We start from the raw sequence: 25,746 nt of genomic DNA on the forward strand, positions 1-25,746 counted from the left end.
GAGTGTTTTACCACTTGTTATCCTCGGCCTGATGTTTCACTGGCGGCAATCTCTTCTGAGGAGGTGCCCAAATTACCTCCCGAATACCAGGAATTCCAAGACGTCTTCCGGAAGGATCAAGCCAACACCCTGCCTCCTCATAGGTCTTACGACTGTCAAATAGATCTGATACCTGGAACAACTCCTCCTTGCAGCAGGATTTATGCCCTCACCGAGCCAGAGAAACTTCACCTCAGACAATACCTAGACCAATACCTAGCTAACGGGTTTATCCGTCCTTCAAAATCTCCAGCTTCATCGGCTTTGTTCTTCGTTCCGAAAAAGGAAGGAGACCTTAGGACTTGCATAGATTACCGCGCCCTGAATCAGATCACCGTTAAAAACAGATACCCGTTACCTTTGATCCCTGAACTCCAGGATCAAGTCAAAGATGCATGTATATACACAAAGTTGGATCTCAGAGGAGCCTACCACTTGGTACGGATAAAAGAGGGCGATGAATGGAAAACGGCCTTCCGCACCAAGTACGGGCTATTCGAATATCAAGTGATGACCTTTGGACTGTGTGATGCTCCTGCTGCTTTCCAGTATTTTATGAACGATGTCCTTAGACGTGTGTGTTGTTGTCTACATTGATGACATCCTCGTCTATTCATCATCTGAAGAGGAACATCAGAGACACGTTAAAAAGGTTCTCGAGAGATTGCGTCAACATAATCTTTTTGCTAAGCTTGAGAAATGCGTTTTCAACGTAACAGAAGTCGAGTTCCTGGGATTCATATTGTCACCTAACGGAGTCCATATGGATTCAAAGAAAGTTGATGCAATCATCAAGTGGCCATCACCAACCTCTGTAAAAGGAGTTCAAAGCATGTTAGGGTTCGCTAACTTTTACCGCAGATTCATTCCTGAATTTTCTCGGATAGTACAGCCCATCACCGCTCTGTTGAAAAAGAACAAACGTTTTGAGTGGTCTTCTGAAGCAGAACAAGCTTTTCAGGACTTAAAAGCTAAATTCATTTCTGCACCTGTTTTAAAACATCCTCGCCCAGAACTCCCCTACATCGTGGAAACGGATGCTTCTAGTCTTGCTATGGGGGCAGTTTTATCACAAAGAGATCCGGTCACACACCAACTACATCCTGTTGCCTTTTGGTCCCGCAAGTTTTCGCCTCCCGAGATCAACTATTCAATTACAGACAAGGAACTTTTGGCCATCAGATCGGCCTTTAAAGCCTGGCGGCATTATCTTCTAGGAGCCAGACACACAGTCACCGTAATGACTGATCACCGCAATTTACAATATCTAAAGACAGCCAAAGCTCAGTCTTCCAGACAGCTTCGCTGGGCTCTGTTTCTAGCAGAATTTGACTTTATAATTACTTATCGACCAGGCAGTAAGAACGGAAAAGCAGATGCTCTCTCCTGGATGGGAGTAGATGAACAATTGACCAATCCAGAACCAATACCCATAATCCCAGAACAAAGAATTTTGGGTTTGGTCAGCGCTCAATCTTTTGAAGACATCAAGACCATGGTTAAATCACTCCTAACTCCGGGCGATTTGCAAGATTGGCAATTAAAGGGGAAAGAATTCTCAGTGGATCAAGACCTACCATATTTCCAAGGACGATTGCATTTACCCTGTGAGAAAATACAAAAACAAGTAATCTCCTGTTATCACGACTCTCTAATGGAGGGTCACCCTGGCATTACCAAAACCATGGAAAAGATTAAAAGACATTTCTGGTGGCCGTCATGGAAAAAGGATATTAGAGACTTTGTAATCTCCTGTGGTGTGTGTGCCCAGAATAAAAGTCAGAAGGAGAAACCAGCCGGCCTATTACAGCCACTAGACATCCCTTCCTGTCCATGGCATACCCTGTCCATGGATTTCATCACGGACTTACCTCCAAGCTCGGGGTATACTACCATTTTAGTAGTCGTGGATCTATTCTCCAAGATGGCTCACTTCATTCCCCTGAAGGGTCTACCATCAGCCTCAGTATTGGCCTGAGAATTCTTAGAAAACATTGTTCGGCTACACGGTTTTCCCTCGGTTTTAGTCTCCGATAGGGGAAGTCAATTCATCTCTCACTTCTGGCACAGTTGCTGTCGTCTAGCCCAAATTGATGTAAGACTTTCAACTAGTCACCATCCCCAAACTGACGGACAAACCGAAAGGACAAATCAAACTCTAGAGCAATATCTATGGTGCATGCTCCAACAAACTGAAAACCCCTGGAAGGATATTCTTTGGATCGCTGAATACGCTTACAATAATTCGATTCATTCTGGAACAGGGAAGACTCCCTTCTTCCTACTATACGGACACCATCCTAGAACCTCCAACCTGGATCCTCCCCAAGAATTCGAAGCACCTGCTGTGGATCACTTGCACTCTGAGATCACCCGTGCTTTTAAGGAAGCCTCGGCCCATCTGCAAAGAGCTAAAGCTCAATTCAAAAGACGAGCAGATCGACACCGTAAAGAGGCTCCTCACTACGCTGTAGGACATCAGGTCTGGCTATCCACTAAGCACCTGCCTCTAAAGGGACCCCGCACCTTCATCTCGAGATACCTTGGACCCTATCTCATATCTGCCATAATTAATCCGGTGGCTGTCAAATTGGAGTTACCTACGCATATGAAAATACACCCAGTATTCCATGTCTCCTTATTAAAACCAGTACAACCAGAAACCCGATTGACTGAATTCCCAGAACCATTTTTAGTAGATGGAGAACTTGAATTCGAAGTTAAGAACATCCTAGACTCTAAGATCTCCAAATTATATTATCTGGTTGATTGGAAAGGTTACGGCCCCCAGGAAAGGTCTTGGGAACCTTCAGAATATGTCCACGCACCTCGTCTGGTCAAGAAATTCCATCTGAATCACCCCGACAAGCCAAAACCCCCAGAGAAGACACGCTTAGGAGGGGCCTTGAGGGGGGGTACTGCCATGATCACTGCTTCCAAGGAGCCAGGACCAGCCCAACGTCCTTGGAAGCAGGCCCCTAACCATAATCCTAAGCACCAGCCGGTCCCCACTGGGACCTTTTGGACCTTGTCCTGGCTCCGGTGGAACCAGGCTCATCAAAACCATTGGTCCCGGCACTGGAAGCGCCGGGCTCATAATAGGTGTGAAAATGCTTGGGTGGACTTACCTGCAGCAGACCATGCTGCTTACTTGCCAGCCACTTAGAAGCCATCTGAGAACAGGAACTACTTTCTTACCTGGGTGGGGCAGCTTCACTCCCTGGATACAGCACTGGAACTCTTCTGGAAACTGGAACTCTTTTCTTACCTAGGCGGGGCCGTGGAAGAAGACGCCTCATCACTCCAAGGCTATTTAAACCACACCCGATAGATGAAGCATGCTTCGCGTTATTCTGCATCTGCAGCAGAACGCTCACCGAGTCTGCTCCGGCCTTTCTTCTTCCGATCCTGGACCTGCAAGAATCCTACTTACCATTTCAGTATCCAGACATCATCAGCACCTGCAAAGAACAGAAACAACAGGTTAGCAACGCGAACTTTACATGCAGTGCTTACTTACCTGATCCATCGGCTGCGGCCGTTTCTTCACGCCGCATCTCCACCTGCAAAAACAAAAGCATTGCCATACTTCCCGGCACGCTGTGAATTCCGGATTTCTTCCTTCTGCATCGCCGCCTGTGAAGACAAAGTATCGTTAACAACTTACTGGCATTCCGCGGACTCCGGCCCTGCAACCCAACATCTGAAAGGCAAAAGAAAAGACCTTAAGCAGGTATTTACTTACGTCCATCACGCTCGTCGCAATAACACACCTGCAAATACTCCGGCGTCTCTTTAACACGAACTAAGCTGCAAGGAAAGACAGTTAGAGCGCTTGCCATACTTACGAACTTCCAGGCGCTTCACTTCATCTTTCATCTCAAGAGCCCTGCAATACATAAGGGAAAAGCATTATACAGAGCCTGCATATAAACGTGCCACGCATGTAAAGACTATAAAGACAAAAGGTGTCCAGAAACTCACCGCTCGTGCAGATAACGACGGTAACCATCCCCTGAATTCAAGAGGCCTGTGTTTCACCAGTGAAGGAACTGGCAACGGCACCCTGCACCAGACGCAGATGGAGAGCCCAGCATTCACCTATATAAGGTGAGCACGTTGACCTGGGGGCTCTACGAAAAAGCTGGGAAGAGAGAGAGAGAGAGAGAGAGAGAGAGAGAGAGAGAGAGAGAGAGAGAGGGACATTCAACAACCCAGACCATTAACCCCCATATTCTTTCACCTGCAGAAACCTCACTCTTCGAGTCCGACACACAGTGCGAAGAGGTTCGACCCCAGAAGCCAATCGAGTCCTGCACATCACTTTTCGAGTCACAGACAGCTTCCTGCCAAGACCGGCGCCTCCGTGGGAATCAGGTGAGCGTTACACTTACCCTGACTACACGATGGCGGTGCAGAGGCAGAGGTATAGCTACGTGGCGGTTAAGAGGAGGCTGTGCGCAGCTGGAATCAAGTATATGCTTCTATACCCTACGAAGCTTAAAGTTCTGCACAAAAGTAGAGCGCTTTTCTTTGATACTCCAGAAGAAGCAGTGTCATGGTTGGACTTGCAGGGCTGCCCTGAGCAGAAGGCGGAGCAGGACCGCCAGGAACATGACAAGTGAGGAGTCTGTATCATGAACGTTGAGGGGATAAGAGGGGGGTAGGGGGCCCTTGTATGATATAAAAGGATATTCGACTGGTGTTTTGTGGCCTTTGGACTTCAAGACCTTATTGGACTGGAATATAGTGAATATTATGCATGAGTGAGTTAGATGCAGTAAGCGTAACACATTGGAAACAGGAGCAAAGGGATGGAAGCAGCCTACCCCAGAGAATTAGTAGTAAAGCGCCCATTAGGGCGCTCACACCCTGCTGAGCCGCAAGTATAGGCTTTTGCCAGAAAGGGCTAGATGCGGGGGTGCCTGAGATCCAGGGATGGAGCTGGGCAACAGTTGGGGAGGGTGTTGTTGGGGAAGGGCAGGGAAGCGGGAGTGAGGGATGGGGGAGGGTGTGTTGTGTACATAGTTATAGGGAGTTTAAGTTGGGATACGAGCCTACACAGAAGAGTTAAGCAACTAAAATTGAACTACATGGGTGGGAAGGGGAGAGGGACTCAGCAAGGCCATGGGAGACCTTAAGATAATCACTTGGAACATCAGGGGGCTGAATAGTTATCTAAAGAGAAATAAGGTTATGCTATACTTGCGAAGACAGAAAATGGATATCGCCTTGTTGCAGGAGGCGCACCTGACGTGCAATAAGATGGAAGTGATTAAGAGGAAATAGAAGGGGACGGTGGTGGGCTCGCCATATTCGGCATATGCCAGAGGAGTGATCATCTGTGTGGCGCCACATGTCCCGTTTCAACTATTGCAGACGTTGGTGGAGACAGACGGGAGGATGGTGATGGTGAAGGGACTGGTGGAAAATAGGGAAATAAGTGTGGTAAACACATATGCCCCTAATCAAAATACTGCGGCATATTTTAGAACACTGTGTCACAACCTTAGGATGTGTGCCGGGGACGCGGTGATCTGGGCGGGGGGTGTTAACTGTGTGCTGGACCCGAGGATGGACAGGTCAGACGGGAAACCGGGTAGGCCTGCTCCACCGGCTAAGGCGCTAAGGACATTGTTGAATGATTTCAGATTAGAAGATGTATGGAGGGTGCACCATCCCCAAGAAAAGCAGTATTCGCATTACTCTGCCCTGCAGCGGCTGCACACGAGGCTGGACTATGTCTTTGCCACTTGAGAGATATTGTCAGAAGTCACGCAAATTGAATACAAAGCGAGGGTCCGCTCGGACCACTCGCCCCTGATCCTAGGATGGCAATATTGCCCCCCCAAGAGCAAGAATTCCGACGTGGTGCCTCAGGGCAGAAGCGCTTGGAGACCCCATCTTTAGAGAAGACATGAGAGAAGAGATAGTTAGCTATTTTGAGACGAATACAGGTAGTGTGGACTCAGCGGGAACTTTGTGGGAGGCCTTCAAGGCTATGATGAGAGGAGTGGCTATTGCGAAATCTAAAGGATTGCAAGGGGGGATCCTGGCGAAACTGCAGGAAGCGGAAAGGGAACTGGAGAGGGCACTTAGCGGGAGAGACAGCGTCAATCAAGATAATGACCTAATACAGAGACTGCAGCAGAAGTGTGCAGGGCTTTGGGAAAGATTGTGTAACCTTAATTACAAAAAGTATATAGAGAGGCAACATGCGGGAGGTGATAAACCAGGTAGGCTTTTGGCATGGCTATACAAAGGTTTAATCCCTAGACCCCTGATCAGAGTGATAGAAAGGGAAGACGGGGGGTGGTGGATACCCAAGAAGGAGTTAATCAAGAGTTTGCAAACTATTATGGGCAGTTGTATGGAGATGACGGGGAGGATAACCGCGTGATGATAGAGGAAACCCTGGAGGACATAGAATTGTCGCAAATTAGCGCAGAAGAAAGGGAGGAGATGGACGTACCAATTACATTAGGGGATTAGAGGAGCTGGAAGAGGTAGTGAGACAGCTGCCGACGAGTAAGGCCCCGGGGAATGATGGATTCCCAAGCGAGTTTTATAAAGCGTTTAAAGACGAGGTGCTCCCCCCACTGTTGGACATGCTGAATGAGGCGCATGAGCGAGGCAGTTTTATTCTCCAAAAACGTGTTTCACCACAGCTTTTAGCAGTGGCTCCTCAGGAGAGATTCTGCACACAAAAAAATAATAGTAATTTAGAATACTTTTTACAAAATTATTGAAAATTGAGCTCAACACAACATTGGTTAATGATAATTTCACCTTTAACACATTATAAATGCACTCTCTTGAGCTTTTGTTTCATCTCTGTATAGAAAAAAGACTAAAGAAGAGGAACACTATTGTATTAAATTAAATATTCTGGTTAACTCACCCTTTCTTTTTTTCTTTTTTTCTGAAAAATAATTGTAGTTTTTTGATTTCAAGACTTGAAAAGTGGGTTTCTTTTATGCCAAAATTGATAAATCTGAAAAGAATTTCAGAAGGACCAGTTATTTTACTTACAAAGGTGTTGTATTACTCCTTTCTACAACGTGGCTAAACTTAGCCACGTTGTAGAAAGGAGTAATACAAACCTTTATAAGTGTTAAAGGTGATTGCCTGGAGATTGCTCATAGCAGAATTATTCGGGTCAATACAGGACCCTCCGGATCTCATGGAGAGAGATACCCCACCACAAGAGGTGAGAATAGAACATTAATAGGAGTAGGCTCGGAACGGGGGGTGGGAAAAGGGAGCAGTGAACACGATTGAATGATGCATAAGTATAATGTTATCGCATACACTGCAGGTTTGGTTTGTAATGTTTGTTTGTTAAAATATTAATAAAAGTATTTATAAAAAAAAAGGTTATGTCAGCGCTTGTGAATGGGTTTTATGGAGGTGCAAAAGCTCTAGGGCAAAAGCTCTAGGGCCCCCCCACCCCACTAGTTGCTAATCCTGTTGACACTCTCTCTACTACTGGAGGCTTATAGACTGGATTTGTATACCCTACTGCAGGTTTAGGCGTTACGGGGTATATCCCCTTACATTGGATCTCTTTTTCATCTTCCATATCCTCTAATAATTGCCAGAGATCTAAAATCTCTTTTCTTTTTTTAAATTATTTTCCTTTATATTTTGCTGCTAAAAAGATGGACATTTGTTCTAGAATGTTTTTGTTATCGGAGAGCTCTGGCCAGGAGCAGGACACCCCCCCTTCTCCCCCTTCCTTTGTTTCTACTATCCATGTTTTGTGCTACTTATTTATTCTGTCACAATACAGTGGCATCTCCATAATGTTGCACGCGTCCCTAATGTGCACACTGCTACATGTTACACAAAAATATAGATCAACCCACTTTTTCCCGCACGCCGCTTATTTTTGCCACTTTGATTTCACCCACACACACACACCGCGACTCATCCACCTTCCTTCCTTTTTTACCACAAAAGACAGCAAGGCCCGCGCTCTAAGGCTCAGGACCTGTCTTTCCCCTTCGTCGGGGGAGGTTGTGCCTTACCATGCTGGCACCCCACTCAGCCTCCCGACTCCATGCAACATCAAGGACCCGGAGACTCCACTAAGATGGCCGCTGCCGCGTAGCCACACATTGCCTGGACCTTCTTGCCTGGCTGTAGGCACCCGGCAGCTTCCCGCATCGTGATTGGCAGACCCCCTCACCAAATGAGAGGACTGCCTCGAGCCGGGAGGCGAAGCTGGCCCTCGTCCCAAGGCCTGCGCTCTAAGGCTCAGGACCTGTCTTTCCCTGTCTACCATGGATGCCGATGCCGCCCATTTCCCTGGTCCTGAGGCCACCTATTTAGAACTACGACATTGCTTACCATGCAGCAGGTATCGTGATAATTTGGGAAACCTATCGACACACATTTCCAATCAGACAGACCGATCCTCTAACACAGGCACAATATCCTTATCACTTACTTAATGATGCTGCATCACCATGTACGCGATATGCTAATATCACCATTCACCATACTGATACTTTGTCACCATAATGTACATAGAGTCTGTAGCTACCGGTAATCGATATTGATGCAAATGTTTAGTCTCACATTCCCCATGGCCACTTGTTATGCTGTGCATGCCTGTGCCTCTGTACCTGCCCTATGCCCGCGTATTATGTTGCGTATGCATGTGAAGTCGCCAGCCCATGCCAGCCACCTCTCTCTACAAGTGCGCGAAGGTTCCCCACCCCCATAGTCTCCCCTATGCTATGCGATGTCTCCCCTCACCCCCTTGGCCGCCTGTTGTTATATGATGTCCCCCCACCCCTTGTTCGCCCGTTGTCTTGTGATATCTCCCCCCACCGCTTGGTCGCCCGTTGTTATATGATGTCTTCCCACCCCCCTGGTCGTCTGTTTTGCTGCATCACTTGCTTCTGCCACCTTTTAAGAAATGGTTGGCCATCATATCTATTCTACAGGATCTGTCTTTAGGCATTGTATATGCCGCCGCCCTCAATTTAGGGTTAGGCTGCTTATCTTTGCCACCTTTACTGACTCTTCGCATTACCTGCTGTGTCACCCCTCAGGATGGGGCTGGCCTTCATGTTTATGCCACCGGATTGACTTTATGCATTGTATGTGCCACCGCCCTCAACATAGGGTCTGGCAGCTTCTCTGTGCCACAATTACTGACTCTTCGCATTACTTGCTGCTGCCACCCTTCAAGATGGGGCTGGCCATCATGTTTATGCCACCGGATTGATTTTATGCATTGTATGTGCTGCCGCCCTCAACATAGGGTTCGGCAGCCTGTCTGTGCCACAATTACTGACTCTTCACATTACTTGCTGCTGTCACCCTCCAAGATGGGGCTGGCCATCTTGTGTTATGCTACCTAATTTGACTCTATGCATGATTTGCTGCTGCCGCCCTGCAAGATGGGGTTAGGCAACATGTATGTATATCTGTTCCACACAAGCACTTATATCACTAAAGTAAGCCTTCTTAAAAGCGCTGCGATGCCAGAGGGCATTTGTGCGCTTTACAAATGCAAATAAAATGAGAGAAAATATAGAAAAATAATTGACTAAAATCCAGGCCCATTCCTTATACCGAGCAACTACTTGTTTTACCTTCCTAGCTTTTGAAAATGTATTTTTATTGGCATTTAGTGAACATTTCTCAACAATACAGCTTCACCCCCACCCTCCCAGAAACCACCCTTCCTCCCCTGAGAGAAAACACTACCTGCTTCTATGTCTTCTGACGTGTTTGAGTCTCTTCTCCATTGCTCTCCTGTATATGTATCCATATATCAGCACATGTCCGGCACCCATATGTTTTGGGGGCACCATTGTTGCACAAAGTCGGTTTTCAAAAGTTTTAACAGCTCTTCCCATTCTTTCTGGAATCTGTCCGCGTCTCCTTGGGCCCTGTCCGTCGTCCATTCCATCACCACTATGTCCCAGAGCTTGTGGTGCCAGCTGATCATCGACGGGGGGGGCGGAGGGGAAACTCTGTTTCCAGTCTTTGGCTATTACCATCCATCCTGCTAGTAGTACCGTTGTTGGGGATCTTTTTTACGATTTCAAGGTGATGTTCAGCTCCGGGTTCAGGGCCCCCATCATAGTCTCTGCTAGTGTTAGGGGTAGGGCTTCCCGGACTATTTCCTGAAGACTGTTCAACATCTCCTCCCAGAATCTTTTGATCTTGGGGAAGCCCCACCAGATGTGCATCCAATCCCCCAGTCCATTGCATCCCCTCCCTCACTCCTCGATGTGCATAGGAACATCTTTTCCAGTTTGCTGGGGGTGAAATGCCACGGGAGCATCATTTTGGTACCACGCCGCACGCAGTTGAAGTGACCTAGTCAGTTCTGTGATATTCTTCCATAGCTCCTTCCAGTGTCTGATGGGTATTGCTTCCCCTAGCAAATTTTCCCCATGCAACTTGATACGGCCAGGGTCTTATGTCCGGACATTCTTGTAATTGTTTGTATATATCTGCTACCAGGTGTTTGTCCCCCGAGTGTGAGGTGATGAATGTCTCAAATTTCGTTAGTGGCCTCAATGCCGCTTGTTGAATCTCCTTCAAACAATGTCCGAGCTGGGTATATTTAAATTGATCTTCTCTCACTCCTAGTTGTGTTTTGCAGTCTACACATGACATCATTTCCCCTTCCCATAGCATGTCCCTGATCTTCTCGCACCCCCTTTCCTTCCACTTTTTAAATGCACCTTTTGTCTTTCCCGGTGTGAAGTTGGGGTTGTCGAACATTGGGGTGAAGGGAGATGGTATTGATGACAGACGCCCTTTCTTGACTCTCCTGTCCCAAATGTCGCATGTCGTGCGGAGGACACTGCTCTCATTTCCCTGTAGCCATAGGAGGCCTGTTAGGGGCATTCCTTCTGCCGCTTCGTAGTACTGATACATATTAGGGAGCCCTATTCCACCCCTATGTCTAGAGGACCTCAGTACCTCCATGGCTACACTCTGGCGTTTATTCTGACAAATCTAGAGATTTGCATGTTCAAACTTTTAAGGAATGCGCTAGGGATGGCTATCGGCAATGTGTGCAACCTGTACAGTATCCTCGGGAGGCTCACCATCTTAAGTGTTTATACCTCCCATCCAGGAGATTCGCATTGGGGACCACTTTGCAAAGTCTGTCTGTTTCAGTAGGTCAGGTAGGTTTGATTTATATATTGCGGCCACCCTGCTCGTCAGTTTGATGCCTAAGTATGCTAGGCTGCCCTCTGCTACCTGGAATGCGGAGCACTTCTTTATATGACTGGCCATATCCTTTGAGAGTCCTATTTCTAACATCTCGGCCTTCCCCGTGTTAATTTTTAAGCCTGATAGCCCTTCCTGTTCTTTGAGAGTGGTTACTAGGACTGCTATCGGCTTCTCTGCTCTACTAACGTAAGTAGCATATCATCTTCATATGCAGCTGTTTTGTGTATTCCCCCCAAAGGATACCCCCTTAATGTCCTGTTTCTGCCTTATTGCCGCCAATAGGGGTTCTAGGTAAATAGCATATAGATGAGATAGGGGGCACCCCTGTCTTGTCCCTCGTTCTATGTTGACTGCTTCCGAGATTTGGTAGTTTATTGGCAGGCGGATCAAGGGGGGCGCTATAACTTGCTCTGACCATTTGTATGTATTTCGGTCCAAAGCCCATTTGGATCATCCTCTGAAACAGATATGGCCACTCCACTCTATCAAAGGCTTTCTCAGTGTTCAGCGAGAAGATTGTGGCCGGTATCTGTTTCATTTCAAATTTTTCTAGGAGATGTATTGCCCTTCTGGTGTTTTCCCATGTTTGCCTCCCTTTTATAAATCCCAATTGGTCTTACCCTATTATTCCGGGGAGAACATCCTTTACTCTCTGCTAGTATCCCAGTGTAAATTTTGCCATCTCTATTCAGTCATGGAGTTCGTCACCCCTTCACCCTCCCTAAATGAGTTGAACAGATTTGCTAAGAATCATTTAACCTCTTTGCAGTAGACCTTACAGAATCCCCCTGTAAAGCCGTCTGGCCCCGGTGCTTTAGTGCTTGGTAAGTTTTTTTTATCACCCTCTCCACCTCCTCTTCTTTGATTTACTGGTACAGGCTCTCCCTCCCAGTGTCATCTGTGACAATTCTATGCCCCGTGTGTTCTCCTCACTTAGCACAAAATTATCATCAACATCCTTGTATCCAGCGTATTTGCCAGACAAGTAGAAATACCACATAATAACATCAGGCACGGGTTGACCCAAACTCCACAAGTATATATTTCCTGAAGGAATTGCCTTCCAAAACTCCAGGTAAGCATCTTAGCCATGCCAAACACACAATATAATAAACCATATCTATCCAAACATTACTCCTGGATTGGCACACGCACACTATACATTTGCCAACTAACGCTCACCCAAAACATGTGTTAACAACACTTGAACCCTTTAAATACTAAAAGCCCATGCTGCCGGTTGTCTCAGGACTATTTCTACCAAACCTGCAATAACACATTTGGCTTTCCTTCTAAACGTCCATTCTTGCAGTAAAATACATGGCAGTATTATCTCCAAAAATGAGTTTGTACCATTGACATTATTAAACCCCGGTTTTAAAAAAAAATGCCTCATTTAACAAACTCAATTTACAAGTCCTTGTTGCCAGGAGCACAATGCTAGAAAAATTGCTACCCACATCACCTAACGTGGTGAAGCTCACCCATCTAACTCATCAGACTTCCCGAAATGGCAAATTTTATGCAGACACATTTCAAATAATCAATTTCCATATTATTTCTAAGTACACTAGACATAGCGTACAACCACTTTATTTCCTTCTATCCAGTCAAATATCCCCAGCTACTCCGGTGCATCTCCCTTCTGTCTGCATAAGGCCCTACACGCTCCAACCCTCAGCGTGGATCACTGGATATAGTCCTCGTTCCCCCATCTGCCTTGCTTATTTGTGGCTTGGTCATGGCAACCGTTCTGTTGTTCGGGTAGTTCTCCATGGTCTCTCATGTTACAGCGTGCGGACGTCGCAAGGTCCTTTCTTCTCAGACTGCATCAACATCATCATTTCATCCTCAGGGATCACGTACGACAGACCTGCATCTGCACCACTATCTTTAAGAATCCTCTACTAGCAGGTAACTCCTTTTCATTTCACTTTGACTCTGCTCTTCTCCAATACATTTCCGTGGTAATAATCAATTCTTGGTCCAACCAACCTTCTGCATACAAGTCTTGACCACGGGTCTCCAAAGAATCCAGGTAGGGCGCCTCTGTGCCAATTTACCATGTTCTTCTTTACTAGCAAAACCTGTGCCAACTCAGATGTAGTAAGCTACATCAGGATCTGCTACTTTGTCATGCTTCTAAGCGGACTGCCTTGCTTCCACTGGCTGCCCTGGGTTACTGGTCACCATCCTCCAACTTCCTGGGTGCAACCTTTACAATCCAAACAACATCATCTAGCACCCTTTCACCTGGGTGATGGGACCCTATTTTTGGGGGCAGTGGGTCCTTGTGTTTTGCACCCCTCACAGCAAATTACTTGTTTATATTTGTTTCAGCACACGTAAGCCAGCTTCCTTGTCTTCCTGAAGGACCAGCTTGTCGCTAGTGTTGTAAAGATGATCTGTAGTCACTTCAGGTAAATTACAAGTACAATCCTTTATTTCAGTTACTCTTGAGTCAATACAAATTGCACCCACTAGCTTCCACCACCCAGGCTACAGATCTCCAACTGCCTGGGTTGGAACGCCAGCATACTAGCATTTCCTCACTCCTACATCAACATGCTCACATTCCAACATTCTCTCTGACCTCATGCATTCCAGACTAGCTGGCGTCCATCCATTCAGGACAGCACTCCACAACAATCACCAAACAATCTACAATACTAGGAAGCAATATACACCCTCAAAATTATTAAAATAAATAACTTCACGCTCATCAACCTTTCTCTTAGCCACTTTTCCCAAGATAGGCGTCTAGATCATTTGGGGACAATCTGTGGCCCTTTTGTTCTTTAGACCTGCAAATTAAATCAGGGCTGGCCAGCATAGTCAAAGCGGAGGGATCATGGGAGTCGTAGGCCAATGCATCTGCAAGGCCACAAATTGCTCACTACTGCTCTAGATCGTTTGCAATATAGATCACGCAACCAAGGACCATAGTGGGCTTCTCCCCCCAGATAATACATTTTAGAATGGTGCCATTATGCATCTCCATCATCGTCATTAAGAGCTTCATCAGCTGTCCTCTTGTGAGCACATGTGCGTGCATGGTTTATCATCTTGTAATTCTAGATGTCACCTAAGCAAGCCAACTTCTTTTTCTTTAGACGGTCATCTTTCTTTACAAGGCAGGAGAATCATTTGCATCATCTGACGATGGTAGATACTGTATTGTATCATTGTATTACAGCGAATCTTAAAGGGATGCACCATTTTCAGAAGAAAGGAAGGCAGAGGAGATCTCCTTTCATGTCCATGACATAAGGACAGTATCCGTTTACCTTCCTTGCCCTAGCTCAACTTGCCATGCTTGATGTTAGAGGTAGTTGATTGCATTCCCTGTCACTACCATTTGAAATGGTCCATCTACCTTCCTTGCCCTAACTCAACTTGCCATGCTTGATGTTAGAGGTAGTTGATTACATTCCCTGTCACTACCATTTGAAATGGTATATAAGTACCTAGCTGGGCCATGGTCATGAGCTAAAGCCATATAGTGAGTGATAGAATATTGTGAGAGAACTGTCCACTCGCTTTCTGCTCTGTCTTCCAAGGGGAAAATGTTTGTGTGGGCATGTGCTTGTATATGGCATATCCCATTCACCAAGGTGTACAATGTTCTGCAGCTGTAAAGAGGGAGGTTTTGGACACCGACTCCCATGATTCCTTACCATTGCTAATGCTGGCTAGAGTTAATGGGATTTGCAGTCAAAAACATCTGTAGAGTCAAAGGTTGCAGACCCCTGGTACATCTTCCATATCTAACTTTACAGTTTATAGCCATGGATTGCTTTTATGGTTTTAACCAATTATTAGCATGCAGGTATCTTCCCCATACTTTGATCCACTAGATTTAAGGTTTACACTCAATCTAATCTCCAACATACTTGACTCTCTTTTCTTCATGGAGAATAACATTAGCCCTAGAGCTACCGAGAGCAACAATATAAAATGTACAGGGCAGAGAAATGTTTAGTACCTGCTTCAAATAAATGGGTGCTTTATGTAAGCCAGTGTTTTGTGACTTGTGTGCTGTTTGCTTCTCCATTCTTGCCAAGTGCCTGAGCCATGCATGTGTAATATGTCACTGATCGGAATGAATGCTCCCTGTGTGGATGTTTCAATTAAGCAATAATCCTGCGTTCTGCGGGTTTCACTGGCCATTAACGGCCCGGGGCCCAAGTTACAGCCTTGAACCCCTGTGCTGTTACCGGTCATGTGAAGCCAGCAGAACGCAGTATTATTGCTATTAGCACTCTGTGGCAAACCCTCGAGGTGTTAATAGCAATAGAAAAAAAAAACAGTTGCACTGCTTCGTTTTCAGCAGCGGCTGGGGCGAGTCAGGGTTGCCATGGAAATGGATGTCAGGGGTCTGCTCGGAGTCCCTCTTTCATTTTCATTGCTTCAACAGGAAGCCGTGCAGCATGGGTGTAGGAGCCCTTAAAAGATAAGGAGATTTGGATGGGAGTTGATTGTGGGGAAATGGAGTACTGACTGTTTTATTTTCCCAATAGTATTCGAACACATGCCCAGCTGCTATACTTAAGATAGTTGTTAAGCCATCTGAGGTAAGCTCTGGAAGGTTGCACTTTTTGAATGAAGTTGCTGACAGTCTCGGCTTAAATCTTCATAAATGCGCCTGATCTGCCCAGCAAAATGCAGAGATTCTGCAGTCTGCCCCTTCTAGAAGGATGGAAGGGGCTGCAAGTTCGTGCTGCACACTGGGGCCACCCCATTGTCTATAGAAAGTGTGATGTTTCCCCAAACATCATTCAGAGATTTGTCAGCATATACATTTCGGCTTAAATGGTTATGGCGCAGCGCGTCGCTGCGCAGAAGAAAAACACACAACCGTTTGTTGTGGTTTACACACCCGGACTACCGTCATGACGCCAGATCCAGTAGAACCTTTATTTTCCTACTTCCTTGTTTTCCCTTGTCACATAACCGGCTATTCTTCGGCACGTGACACCACATTTCTCTCCAACTTGAAGAAAAAAAAAACAGTCTTAAACAGTATTTATCAATAACCAAACTAAACAGGTATAGTCTAATCTAGTCTCTCAGGTTTATCTGGGCAGGCTCACCTGCTGGTAGATCCCATCCATCACATAGCCTTGCAGACGGGATGATGGTTTAGGTCTTTCCCTCAGGTGGTATCGGGGATTGCATCTTTCTGGGTTGTGCGCCGTTGGGCTCTCAGGATAGACTTCCTCTTCTTGCCGACTGGGGGTCTTCAGCTCTCTTAGTGTCTCATAGAGTCCAGGTGTCGATTGGTTTACCGGCCGGTGGGGTGATTGACCCAGCAGCCGGTAGGGCGATCCAGATTCTTCCCTCGTAGCTTCCTGATTTTCTTCCCACAGTTCAGGTGGTACCTTCCTAAAATGTGAAATATTTCTCGTCACGGTTTCGCTTCCACGAGTGGCTGTGATCATACTGTGATTCGCAGCACTGACTGTCCAGGGCTGGTATTCGAAATTAAGAGACATCTTCTTGGTTGTGGCTTGGTTCTTGACGATGACAGTGTTCCAGGTATTAACTCCCGGTGGCTGGCTCGTCGTGTAACACTCTCTTGTTCATTTCGTTTCACTCTCCTGGCATTGATGGCTGGAAGATCTGGTTCAGGCGCTATCCATCTGGGATGTATGGGAAGTTCTGCCTGTATGGGTACCCCAAACATGAGCGCTGCTGGGCTGATTCCTGTCGAGGAATGTGGGGTCCGTCTGTGGTACCTCAGCAGCTGATGATATTCTGAAATGTAGCCGCTTGTAGCGTCGCAGTCCAAGGTGGGAGGAGAATGTAGTGATGTATCTCGACTCCTTGGCTAGCTTAAGTTGATGGTCAAGTTTGCTGAAGATGGTTGCTCCCGTTAAGTCAAAAATAAGTTCATCTAAAGTCGGTGTAATGTGGCGTTCTCTTCCGATAGTAGCATATCAATGCAGATTCGTACTGCGTTTGGTTGTTTAGCTTTTTTCGCAACCACCATAAGGGATACTCACGGGGTTGGCCGTGATGTTTTCTCTATGATGCCTGCTGTTTCTAGTTTTTCTAATTCTTTCCTTACAGCTTCCCTCATGTGGAATGGTACCCGGCAATGGCATACTGCTTTTGGTTCAATGGTGGGGTCAATGTGAAGTTTGATTGACCTGCCCTTTAAACATCCAATGCCTTGGAATACCCTGTGGTGATGTTTTATCAATTCGTCAATTTCTCTGCACTGAATGTTGAAGGCAAAATGAATTAATTTGAGTTTCTCTGCAGTTCTACAACTTATCAATGTTTCACAGCCAGCATTGACGACTTAGACACGTGCTTGGCACATGGCACTATTGTGGGCGAAATCAGATTTGAATGACCCTTGCACTGGCAGAGGTTTCTTGCAGCCAAATGCATACAGTCTGACCTTTCTTTCTTGGAGTTTGGGCTTTGGGTGGAGTTTGTTAAATGCTGATACTGGCATTACATTGGCGGTTGCGCCTGTGTCTATAACTACACGTAGTGGTTCTCCATCAGAAATGACAGTGCATGATGGCCTTTTCCGTTGTCTAGACCGTTGCGGCTCTACAGCTGAGATGAGGTGTACACGGTGAACTCGTTTGCTGGGTTTTCTCCATTTGTCATGGTCCTTTCTATCAGGGGATGCACTGTCTTCACTTTTTCTTTGTGTCCGGTGATCGCTGGGAGTGATCTACTGCTCTCGCTCTTCCTTTCCTTCCTGATTGGCGAGTTGTTTCTCTGGGGCCGAATTTCTTCTGGCGTTCATGAGTTTGCCACGGTACTTGTTCTCGATCATTTCTGTTCGGTGGGTTTAAACAGACAGCTGCGTAGTGGTTGAGGCGGTTGCATTTTCGGCATGTCGATCCCCATGCTGGGCAAGACTCCCCCTTGTGCCACGGGCCCCCACACCATTTGCATGCCTTGTTTCTCCCTTGTGACGTTTGTGTGTTGGGAGTCTTTTTCCTTCGTTCACTCTGTCCTCGAGTGTCTTGGTTTGTCAATATGGCAGCAACATCTTCCGTTGGTTTTGGCTTGTCGAGCAGGAGTTTTTGGACAGCCGCCTCAATGAATGCCACTTGATCTTCTGTTTGTTCGCGCAGGCGTACCTTTTCTAATATTCAGGATAGGCTTATGTTTCTTTCCAACAGGATGGCCCTCCTTAATTTTTCAGTTGAAATTTCTTTTATAATTTGAAGACGGATAGCAAATTCTTCATTGGGAAATTGACAGCCAACTGCCATTTCACGTAAGCGTGCATGGAATTTGTCTACTGTCTCGTTTTCACGCTGTCTCGCCATACAGAAATGAAAGCGTTTATAGTCTGGATTGAGTTCAGGCTTAAACATATTGGTGAGAGCGTTCTTTGCAGCATCGTAGTTGTTTTCATCTCCATGGTCTGGGATTGCGTTGAACAAACGTAGTGCTGCCGCTCCGATATTGAGTAGAAGAAATGTGCGTTTCTTCTTAGCTAAAATGATTTCTCTTGCATCCAAGTGCATTTCAAATTGTTTTAACCAGATTTTCCATCGAATAGCTGCACCCGTGGTAAATGGGTCAAATGGTAGCATGAGAGTGGTCAATGCTGGCTCTAGGTGATCTGTGTTAGCATTTCTTCTTGACGGGCTTGTACCAGTCCTCACAGGGCTTGTTTCAGTGCTGGACATGGTTGGCGCTGTGATATTTCACAAAATGAGTATTTATTTGGATAAAACAAGAAGAAAATGAATAAAAATAAGTAATAAAAACAATGCGTGCCCCAAACTGGTTTGGTTTCATTTACCCAATATCCAGTGTTGTTGTTTGCTGGTGTTTACAATGTTCCTTGACAGCTTCACTACTATCTCAGTGATATCTGGGCTGTTTTTTTTACTGTTTGCTGTGTCTATCTCTGTGTTTTCTTGGTACTGTTCAACCTTTGGCTTGAGAAAAAAAAACATAGATTTGTGCTTTTCTTTTCTTGTTCGTGACTTCACACCATTCAGTTTGTTAAAATGGAGCTCCGTTTCTTCATGCGTTGTAAACAAAACGTTGGGGGCACTATAACAAGGCTCTGTATATGTACACATTTTCTCCGTTAGATATAATCCATGTAACGTTGAGGGCATTAAAACAAAGCTCTGCGTATGTGCGCATCTTATCCTTTAGATATTAGTCTGTGTAACAGAACGTTGGGGGCACGAAAACGAGGCTCTGCAAATACGCGCGTTTATACTGTTGGTCATAGGCCCCTCACCTCACACTCTTCTTGCTTTGTGGATATTGCGATCCACACTGAGTTCGTATTTTGGGCTCTCGTCACGCTCGTCACCAGTGTGATGTTTCCCCAAACATCATTCAGAGATTTATCAGCATATACATTGCAACGCGTCGCTGCGCAGAAGAAAAACACACAACCGTTTGTTGTGGTTTACAAACCCGCACTACCGTCATGACGGCAGTTCCGGTAGAACCTTTATTTTCCTACTTCCTTATTTTCCCTTGTCACGTGACCGGCTATTCTCCGGCACGTGACATCACAGAAAGGGGAACGCACTCGGAGAGAGGTTGGAGTTGGAAGAGAGCCAAATCGGGGGGAGACAGAGAGCTGGGGCCTGCTGCCTGAATCATTCAAGCAGAAGGGTGCACCCCACAATAGCCATCTTGGTGCTCTCCCTTGCAGATTCTCATTGGGTCCCTTCTCCTGGAGAGGCGGCCTTTGGCCTTGTTCTTCCAACATGCTTACTGGCTGTCTGTGCTTAAGCCCTCCAAGAGATGGTCAGAGCCACTGTAGGTGACTAAATGTCAGGTGGGATGAAGCCCCTTTTCTGCAGAGTGGATCAGAGGATGACCAAAGGGGGGATGAAGTGAGGTCTGGGAAGCTGCGCCACAGGCGTAGCAGTAATAATGCCTGGGTAGGTCTCAGTGAAGGGAACACGAGAGAAGGTAGAGTCATGGCATTCAGTCTACCACTGAGTGATACAGTCCACTCCTCTAGGTGAGGAATCCAATATTTTCGAGCCCAGCCATACGCATTTTAAAACGAGACATAAAGTGTATCAACTATCAATAGTTTTCCTTCTTCTCTATTTTACTTAGCACCTTAAAACATGTATACAGTTTAAAACGAAAACCATTGCTTGTGGCATCTCCGAGAGGCGTCCCTTCTTTTATTGTGCGAGTTTTGTATTGCCTAATGCAGTAGTATGGGACCCCAACACTCTAGCGAGGGCTCCTTTAAAAGAAGACCCAGGTGCTCTGGGCTTCTCGGATACTGTTCCTCCTCAAAGGGGTTGGGGAAGGATAGACTGATGAACTAGGGTTAACTAGATGCGTCTTCCCTGGTTGGCTGAAGAGATGACCCGTGCAAGCCTCTGGGGCCACCCTGTCCTATGATTGGTAGAGATTATACGAATTGGGGCCCGATTTGATTATACCCTAACTGGACTTGACCACTGTAGGAAGAATGTAGCAAAGGAGGCCCTGGAAGCTGCAGCTCCAAGGCCCCAAACACAGTGAGATGGCTCCATGGGTTCCTCCACCAGCTGCAAAATGTGTCTGAATCCTGCAGGTCACTGGTTTAAATCGCAGTAAACTATCCCGGTTTATTAATGCAGTATAACATTTTAGATAACCTAAAGGATAACAATTAAAATCGGCAGGGCAGACTCCGCTTCATCTTTGTGAGATCGAAAAATGAGGACAAATGCACTTGCTAACACACAACAAATACAAAACTACTGTTAAAAACGAACGGGGATTTTAGTTATGTGCCGTGTGCCACAGAAACTAACAATAATACTCGCAGCGGGAATTGAGTGTGTAGTTGTGTGAAATCTTGTTCTGTCTCGATGGTCTAATGCCGCTTGTGTAAGCATTGCTGATGACCTCCTTTGGAATCCAAACCCCAAAATGAAATGTTGAAAAGCCTTCTCCGACATCCCATACTTACCCCCTGGAGCAAGCCAGCAGCGATTGTTGAGACCCCCTTTGGGTCTGCTCCCTGGGTCTCCCTTACACTACCGCGTACATATATGATTGCTGTTTTTTTTACCACTGTTTAGCGAAATTGTGCAGGATGTGTCTTCAGTTGTGCTAATATTTTAACAATGATTGACTTAATTAAGGCTTATTTTGTTTGCTAGCTGCAGTTGCCAGACCCTGCATTACAATTTGTCAACGTCATTTACATAGGAATTTCCCTAACATTGTGGATTTGTACGAAGCAAACATGTACTAGAGCCTAGCAAAGGCTTGGAATATGCCTTGCACAGTTCATTTAGGCTTAGCATTATAGGGAACGAGACACTTGCCACAGTCGCAGACCGGGTAGAACAGGCCAGAAGTATTCAACTATTAGCAATGGAGTCGGTAGGTATTGTGTCCAGTGAACAATATGCAGTCCTCACAAGTTGTTCCAAGTCAGTCATGACAAGCACATATAGTCCTGTTTTTTAATTTGTTGTATTTGCATAAAAACCCAGGACTAGCAGGCCTGCTCACACCTACCATTGGGCAACTTGGGAAATCTGGTGTACTCTGGAGAGTGCCCCACTTTATTGAACACATAAATGATTATTATCTGAAATCGGACCTGCAATGACAAGCATTCTATTCACACATTGAGTAAAAAAGAAAAGGTCAGGCGCGCACTCTAGTTCCCAGTCTTTTTAATCCTTAAACTAGTAATAACAGGGTTTGATCCCAGCAATGTTAAAAAAATAAGAGGGTTAAATCCAAATGTAAGTGGTAACAGGGTTGGATCCCACAAAATGTTCAAAAAATATACCAGGGTTAAAGGAGGAGCAGAACTACTTTACATTTGAACTGACAGTTGGGATTTAACCCTGGTATATTTTTTGAACATTTTGTGGCAGTTGGGATTTAACCCTGGTATATTTTTAAATTAAATTAAATGGATTAAAAAGACTGGGAACTAGACTGCGCGCCTGATCTTTTCTTTTTTCTATTCACACATGTTCCTTCTTTATGCAGGGAAATGAGAACAAAAACAAGTTTATACATTTAATGAGTCTCATGTTTGCGTCTTCTAGGTAGGTTTGTTTGCCCGTTGTTTGCTTCCAGTGGTTACGTGTCTTTCCGTCGGTGCTGCTTTTGGTGTACTTTGTTCTCTGTGGAACCTTTTTTCTTTCGTTTTTAAACAATTGTTTTCTCGTGTGTCTGTCTGTCCTTGCTTTGATGCATCCGCCATTGGAGTCACCTTGCTGAACGTGCACCCCAACAATGTATAGAAAAAGGCATGTCTTTTATGTGGTACCTACCTGGCGAACCTTCTCAGTATATCTAGCCTGCAGTAAAAACTAAAATAACGTTTGAGCAAGTTGGGATGCTGATGTTGGGGAATTTCAGGGAATCACAACAGTCCTTCATCACTCACACTCAATGTGTGCACTCTTCATTAATATCATCTCCTGCTATGGAATACTCAGTGAAGCTCCAAGGATGAACTTTGTCCTCATTAGGAGCCACCTCTGACTCACAGGCCTTTGTGGAAATCATGGTGTGATCCTAGTGCCGGTCAGTCAGCTAGGCAGCTTGATCTTCTGAAATGGTGCAGGCTGTGGGCCTTAGGGACTGCTTGAACGCGATGACACTAGGAGGAACAAATCAGAGAAAGAATTTCAGCAAAGCAAGATGGCTGAAAAAAATCATGAACTTGACAATGTTTTCAACACAGGTGCTGCGAGGTATATTGTTAATGAGGAGAAAGTCATGTTGATCTAACTGGTTTAAAGCACTGCCAGGGGTATCCCTTTGTCATACTCTTCCATGGCCAGCCTCCACTCTTCTTTAAATGGGACTGAATGGTGAACTACATTTTAGCATTGAAGGAAAGCAAAGGCCCAAAGTGGTAACTATGATAAATCTGATGAGGTTTTCACTCCTTTCCCTGAGTTAGTCTCTCCTCCCTTGATGACAATCTTCCTCAACCACTTTCTAAATATATAGCCAATATTCCTCATTGTCAAATGGAAAAAAGCATAACAGAAACTGGGACGAGTAAGAGACAAGGGGGGGTCATTACGAGGTTGGAGGTAACCATGCCGCAATTTGCAGCATAGTTACCTCCTTACCGGGTCCGGGTTCCTCAAATGAGGACTTACCGGGTAACTCCAACCTTGGAGGACCCGGTAATTCCTCATTCGAGGAACCCGGACCCTGTACATCCCCATTCGAGCCCCCATAGGGCTCAATGGGAATGGGGAGGGAGCCAACAACAGGCCTGTTAATAACGGGCCCGTTGTTATCTCCTTGGTCTGCTAGCGGGATCCGCTAAGGGCACCTGGTTTTACCAGGCGCCCTTTGCGGGTCCCGCGAGCAGACTCGTAATAGGGCAGTAAGGGGTTAACAGTGCCGCCGCTGTTAATCCCTTACTGCCCAGCTCGTAATGACCCCCAAGGAGTAGTATGACTACTCCTAAAAAGAACCAATACCAGCTGCATCAATATCGCTTGGAAAACTACATGACAAAAACTGAGATGGGGAAGATGAAGGAACGATACAGATCAATGATGCAGAGAAGCTGGAGATGTGCTCTAGTGGTTATAGGTGTCCAGCAAGTACCGGGACATTTAAAAGGATTACACCATGAGAATGGAGAGAGAGATAGATTCACGACTCACGGGTCGGGGATCCTGGAGGAAGCAGACTGTCACACAGAAGGAAGCGGCTTGAGGAGACGGCGCTCATGGAAATCCTGCTGGGAGAGAAGCCCTGTGTAAGCGTTGGGAGTGGGGGAAGAGGAGAAGCCACTCCTACACCACAGGAAGCGTAGAGCAGGAGAAACGCCAGCTGCCCACGACTACCAGAGAGGAAGCAGCAAAGTCTGCAACGAGCCACGGAGCAGCCGAACAAAGCTGGTGAACCCTGTGATGAATCCAATGGAGTCATCATGGATTTTCCCGGCAGTGACCTCCCCCCCATCTGACCAAGGGACAGCAGCCGCTACCTGATCCTGGGGGTGGATCTATGAGGAGGATCACATGGGAGGAGACAACAATCGGGGGGACGCTTTGACTTCATTGGATAGGACGCGGTATTCCCCCCTTTCCCATGAGCAGGAACCTTTAATACCCAAGTTCTTAATGGCCTATTGTCATTCTGGCCAGGCTCCCACGTGTAACCTAGACACTCGCCACACCTTTTTTTTCTAATGTATCTTCAGGTGAAACCTCTGAGAAAAAACATCTAAGAGTTAAAAGACGAGTGGATAGGGAGTTTGTGCCAAGCGACAGGAGCACGAAGTACAACATGCTGACTAGTTGTTTTCCTAATCCCTTGGTGCGTGGGATATTTAAAGATGGCAACCGCACTGCCGGAGAGAGAAGTGCAGGAGGAGGGGAACGTCTAACCTCATGCTGAGGCTCCTGAACGCAGAACGCTTGAAAGCCAACAGAACAAGGGGAGAGAAGCTGCATGCAAACAAGGAGGGCCATGGAGATGCGTGGAGCTGACTAGGAGCTTCTAGCAGGTGAGCCATTCACAGAAGCAACATTCTCCAGTCTGGGCAGAGAGCGATAACGAGCCACGTAGGAAGCTGGGGGAGTGAACGTACACTCCAAAATGGAAAGCGGGTGAAGGAGCCACACCCCTAAGGCGCAAGCAGAGTCAGAGACGCTGGACACCACCAGTGAGTCTGTCCAAAGCAGCTGGGGGTCCTGAGGCATTCTGACAAGCACGCCACCAAGTACTTAAACAATACTAGATTTCTGTAGTAGAAAATACCCAAAGCTTGTTTAAATGCAATCAAGCCAAAGTAAATAAACAAACCCCAATCAAATATAGATGCATGAGATGCCAGTATGGGGAGAAAGTTATCCAATAAAAGGACGAATGTTTGAACGGAGACAAGGCAAAGCATAAAGGTAAACCCCAGTCAAGTACAGATGAATGAGATACCAATGGGGGGGGAAGAGGTTTGAACTGAGAAAATGATACTGAGTCCTCACGGTGTATGCTATTGTGATATAGCCAAAGAACTGTGAAGTTGAATAAAGATATCTGGCAGGGGAGTGTACCAGGTGATCCCAAAAACCATAAAAGTCCTGGCAGGCGAGTACGCTAGGCATTTTAAGTTAATTAAAATACCTGGCAAAAGAGTATACCAGGTGATTCAGAAAACCACAAAAGAAACCCTTTCAGGCGGGTACACCAGGTAGCTGAATTTATATGAAGGTTCCTGGCAAGGGAGAACACCAGGTGAACTATTAAGTTGCAAGGAACACTACAGAAAGATTGTTAGAAAACGTATTGTTTAAACAGGAATTTTCAGAAGGGTCCAGTGAAGACCGAAAGAGACTGTTATTTAAAGAGACACTTTTTGCCATCCTATCAAGAATCCATGGGAAGGGGATCAACCTTTGGGTCCAAGTATCTCTACCTTGGAGAATGGTTTTTTTTTGTTGGTTGGACCCATTCTTATACTTTTGATTTTAAACACTTTTCACCAACATCAAACCGAAGAAATTTTCCTTACACCCTTTGTGTTTTGTTTAT

The 25,746-nt window shown here is 46.0% G+C and overlaps 1 protein-coding gene across 1 annotated transcript in view; it reads right to left on the reverse strand.

Moving 5' to 3' along the window:
- Nucleotides 1–21,671: 21,671 nt before the first annotated feature.
- The window catches only part of SLC46A2 (solute carrier family 46 member 2), a 264,391-nt gene continuing 260,316 nt past the window's right edge, over nt 21,672–25,746 (reverse strand). The window contains exon 4 of the mRNA XM_069630642.1: nt 21,672–22,843. Coding sequence (XP_069486743.1) covers nt 22,777–22,843 — 67 coding nt within the window. The 3' untranslated portion in view covers nt 21,672–22,776. The remainder of the gene's footprint in view (nt 22,844–25,746) is intronic.

This window comes from Ambystoma mexicanum, chromosome 6q (assembly GCF_040938575.1).
Source record: "Ambystoma mexicanum isolate Mex_15411 chromosome 6q, UKY_AmexF1_1, whole genome shotgun sequence".
Classification (NCBI taxonomy): domain Eukaryota; kingdom Metazoa; phylum Chordata; class Amphibia; order Caudata; family Ambystomatidae; genus Ambystoma; species Ambystoma mexicanum.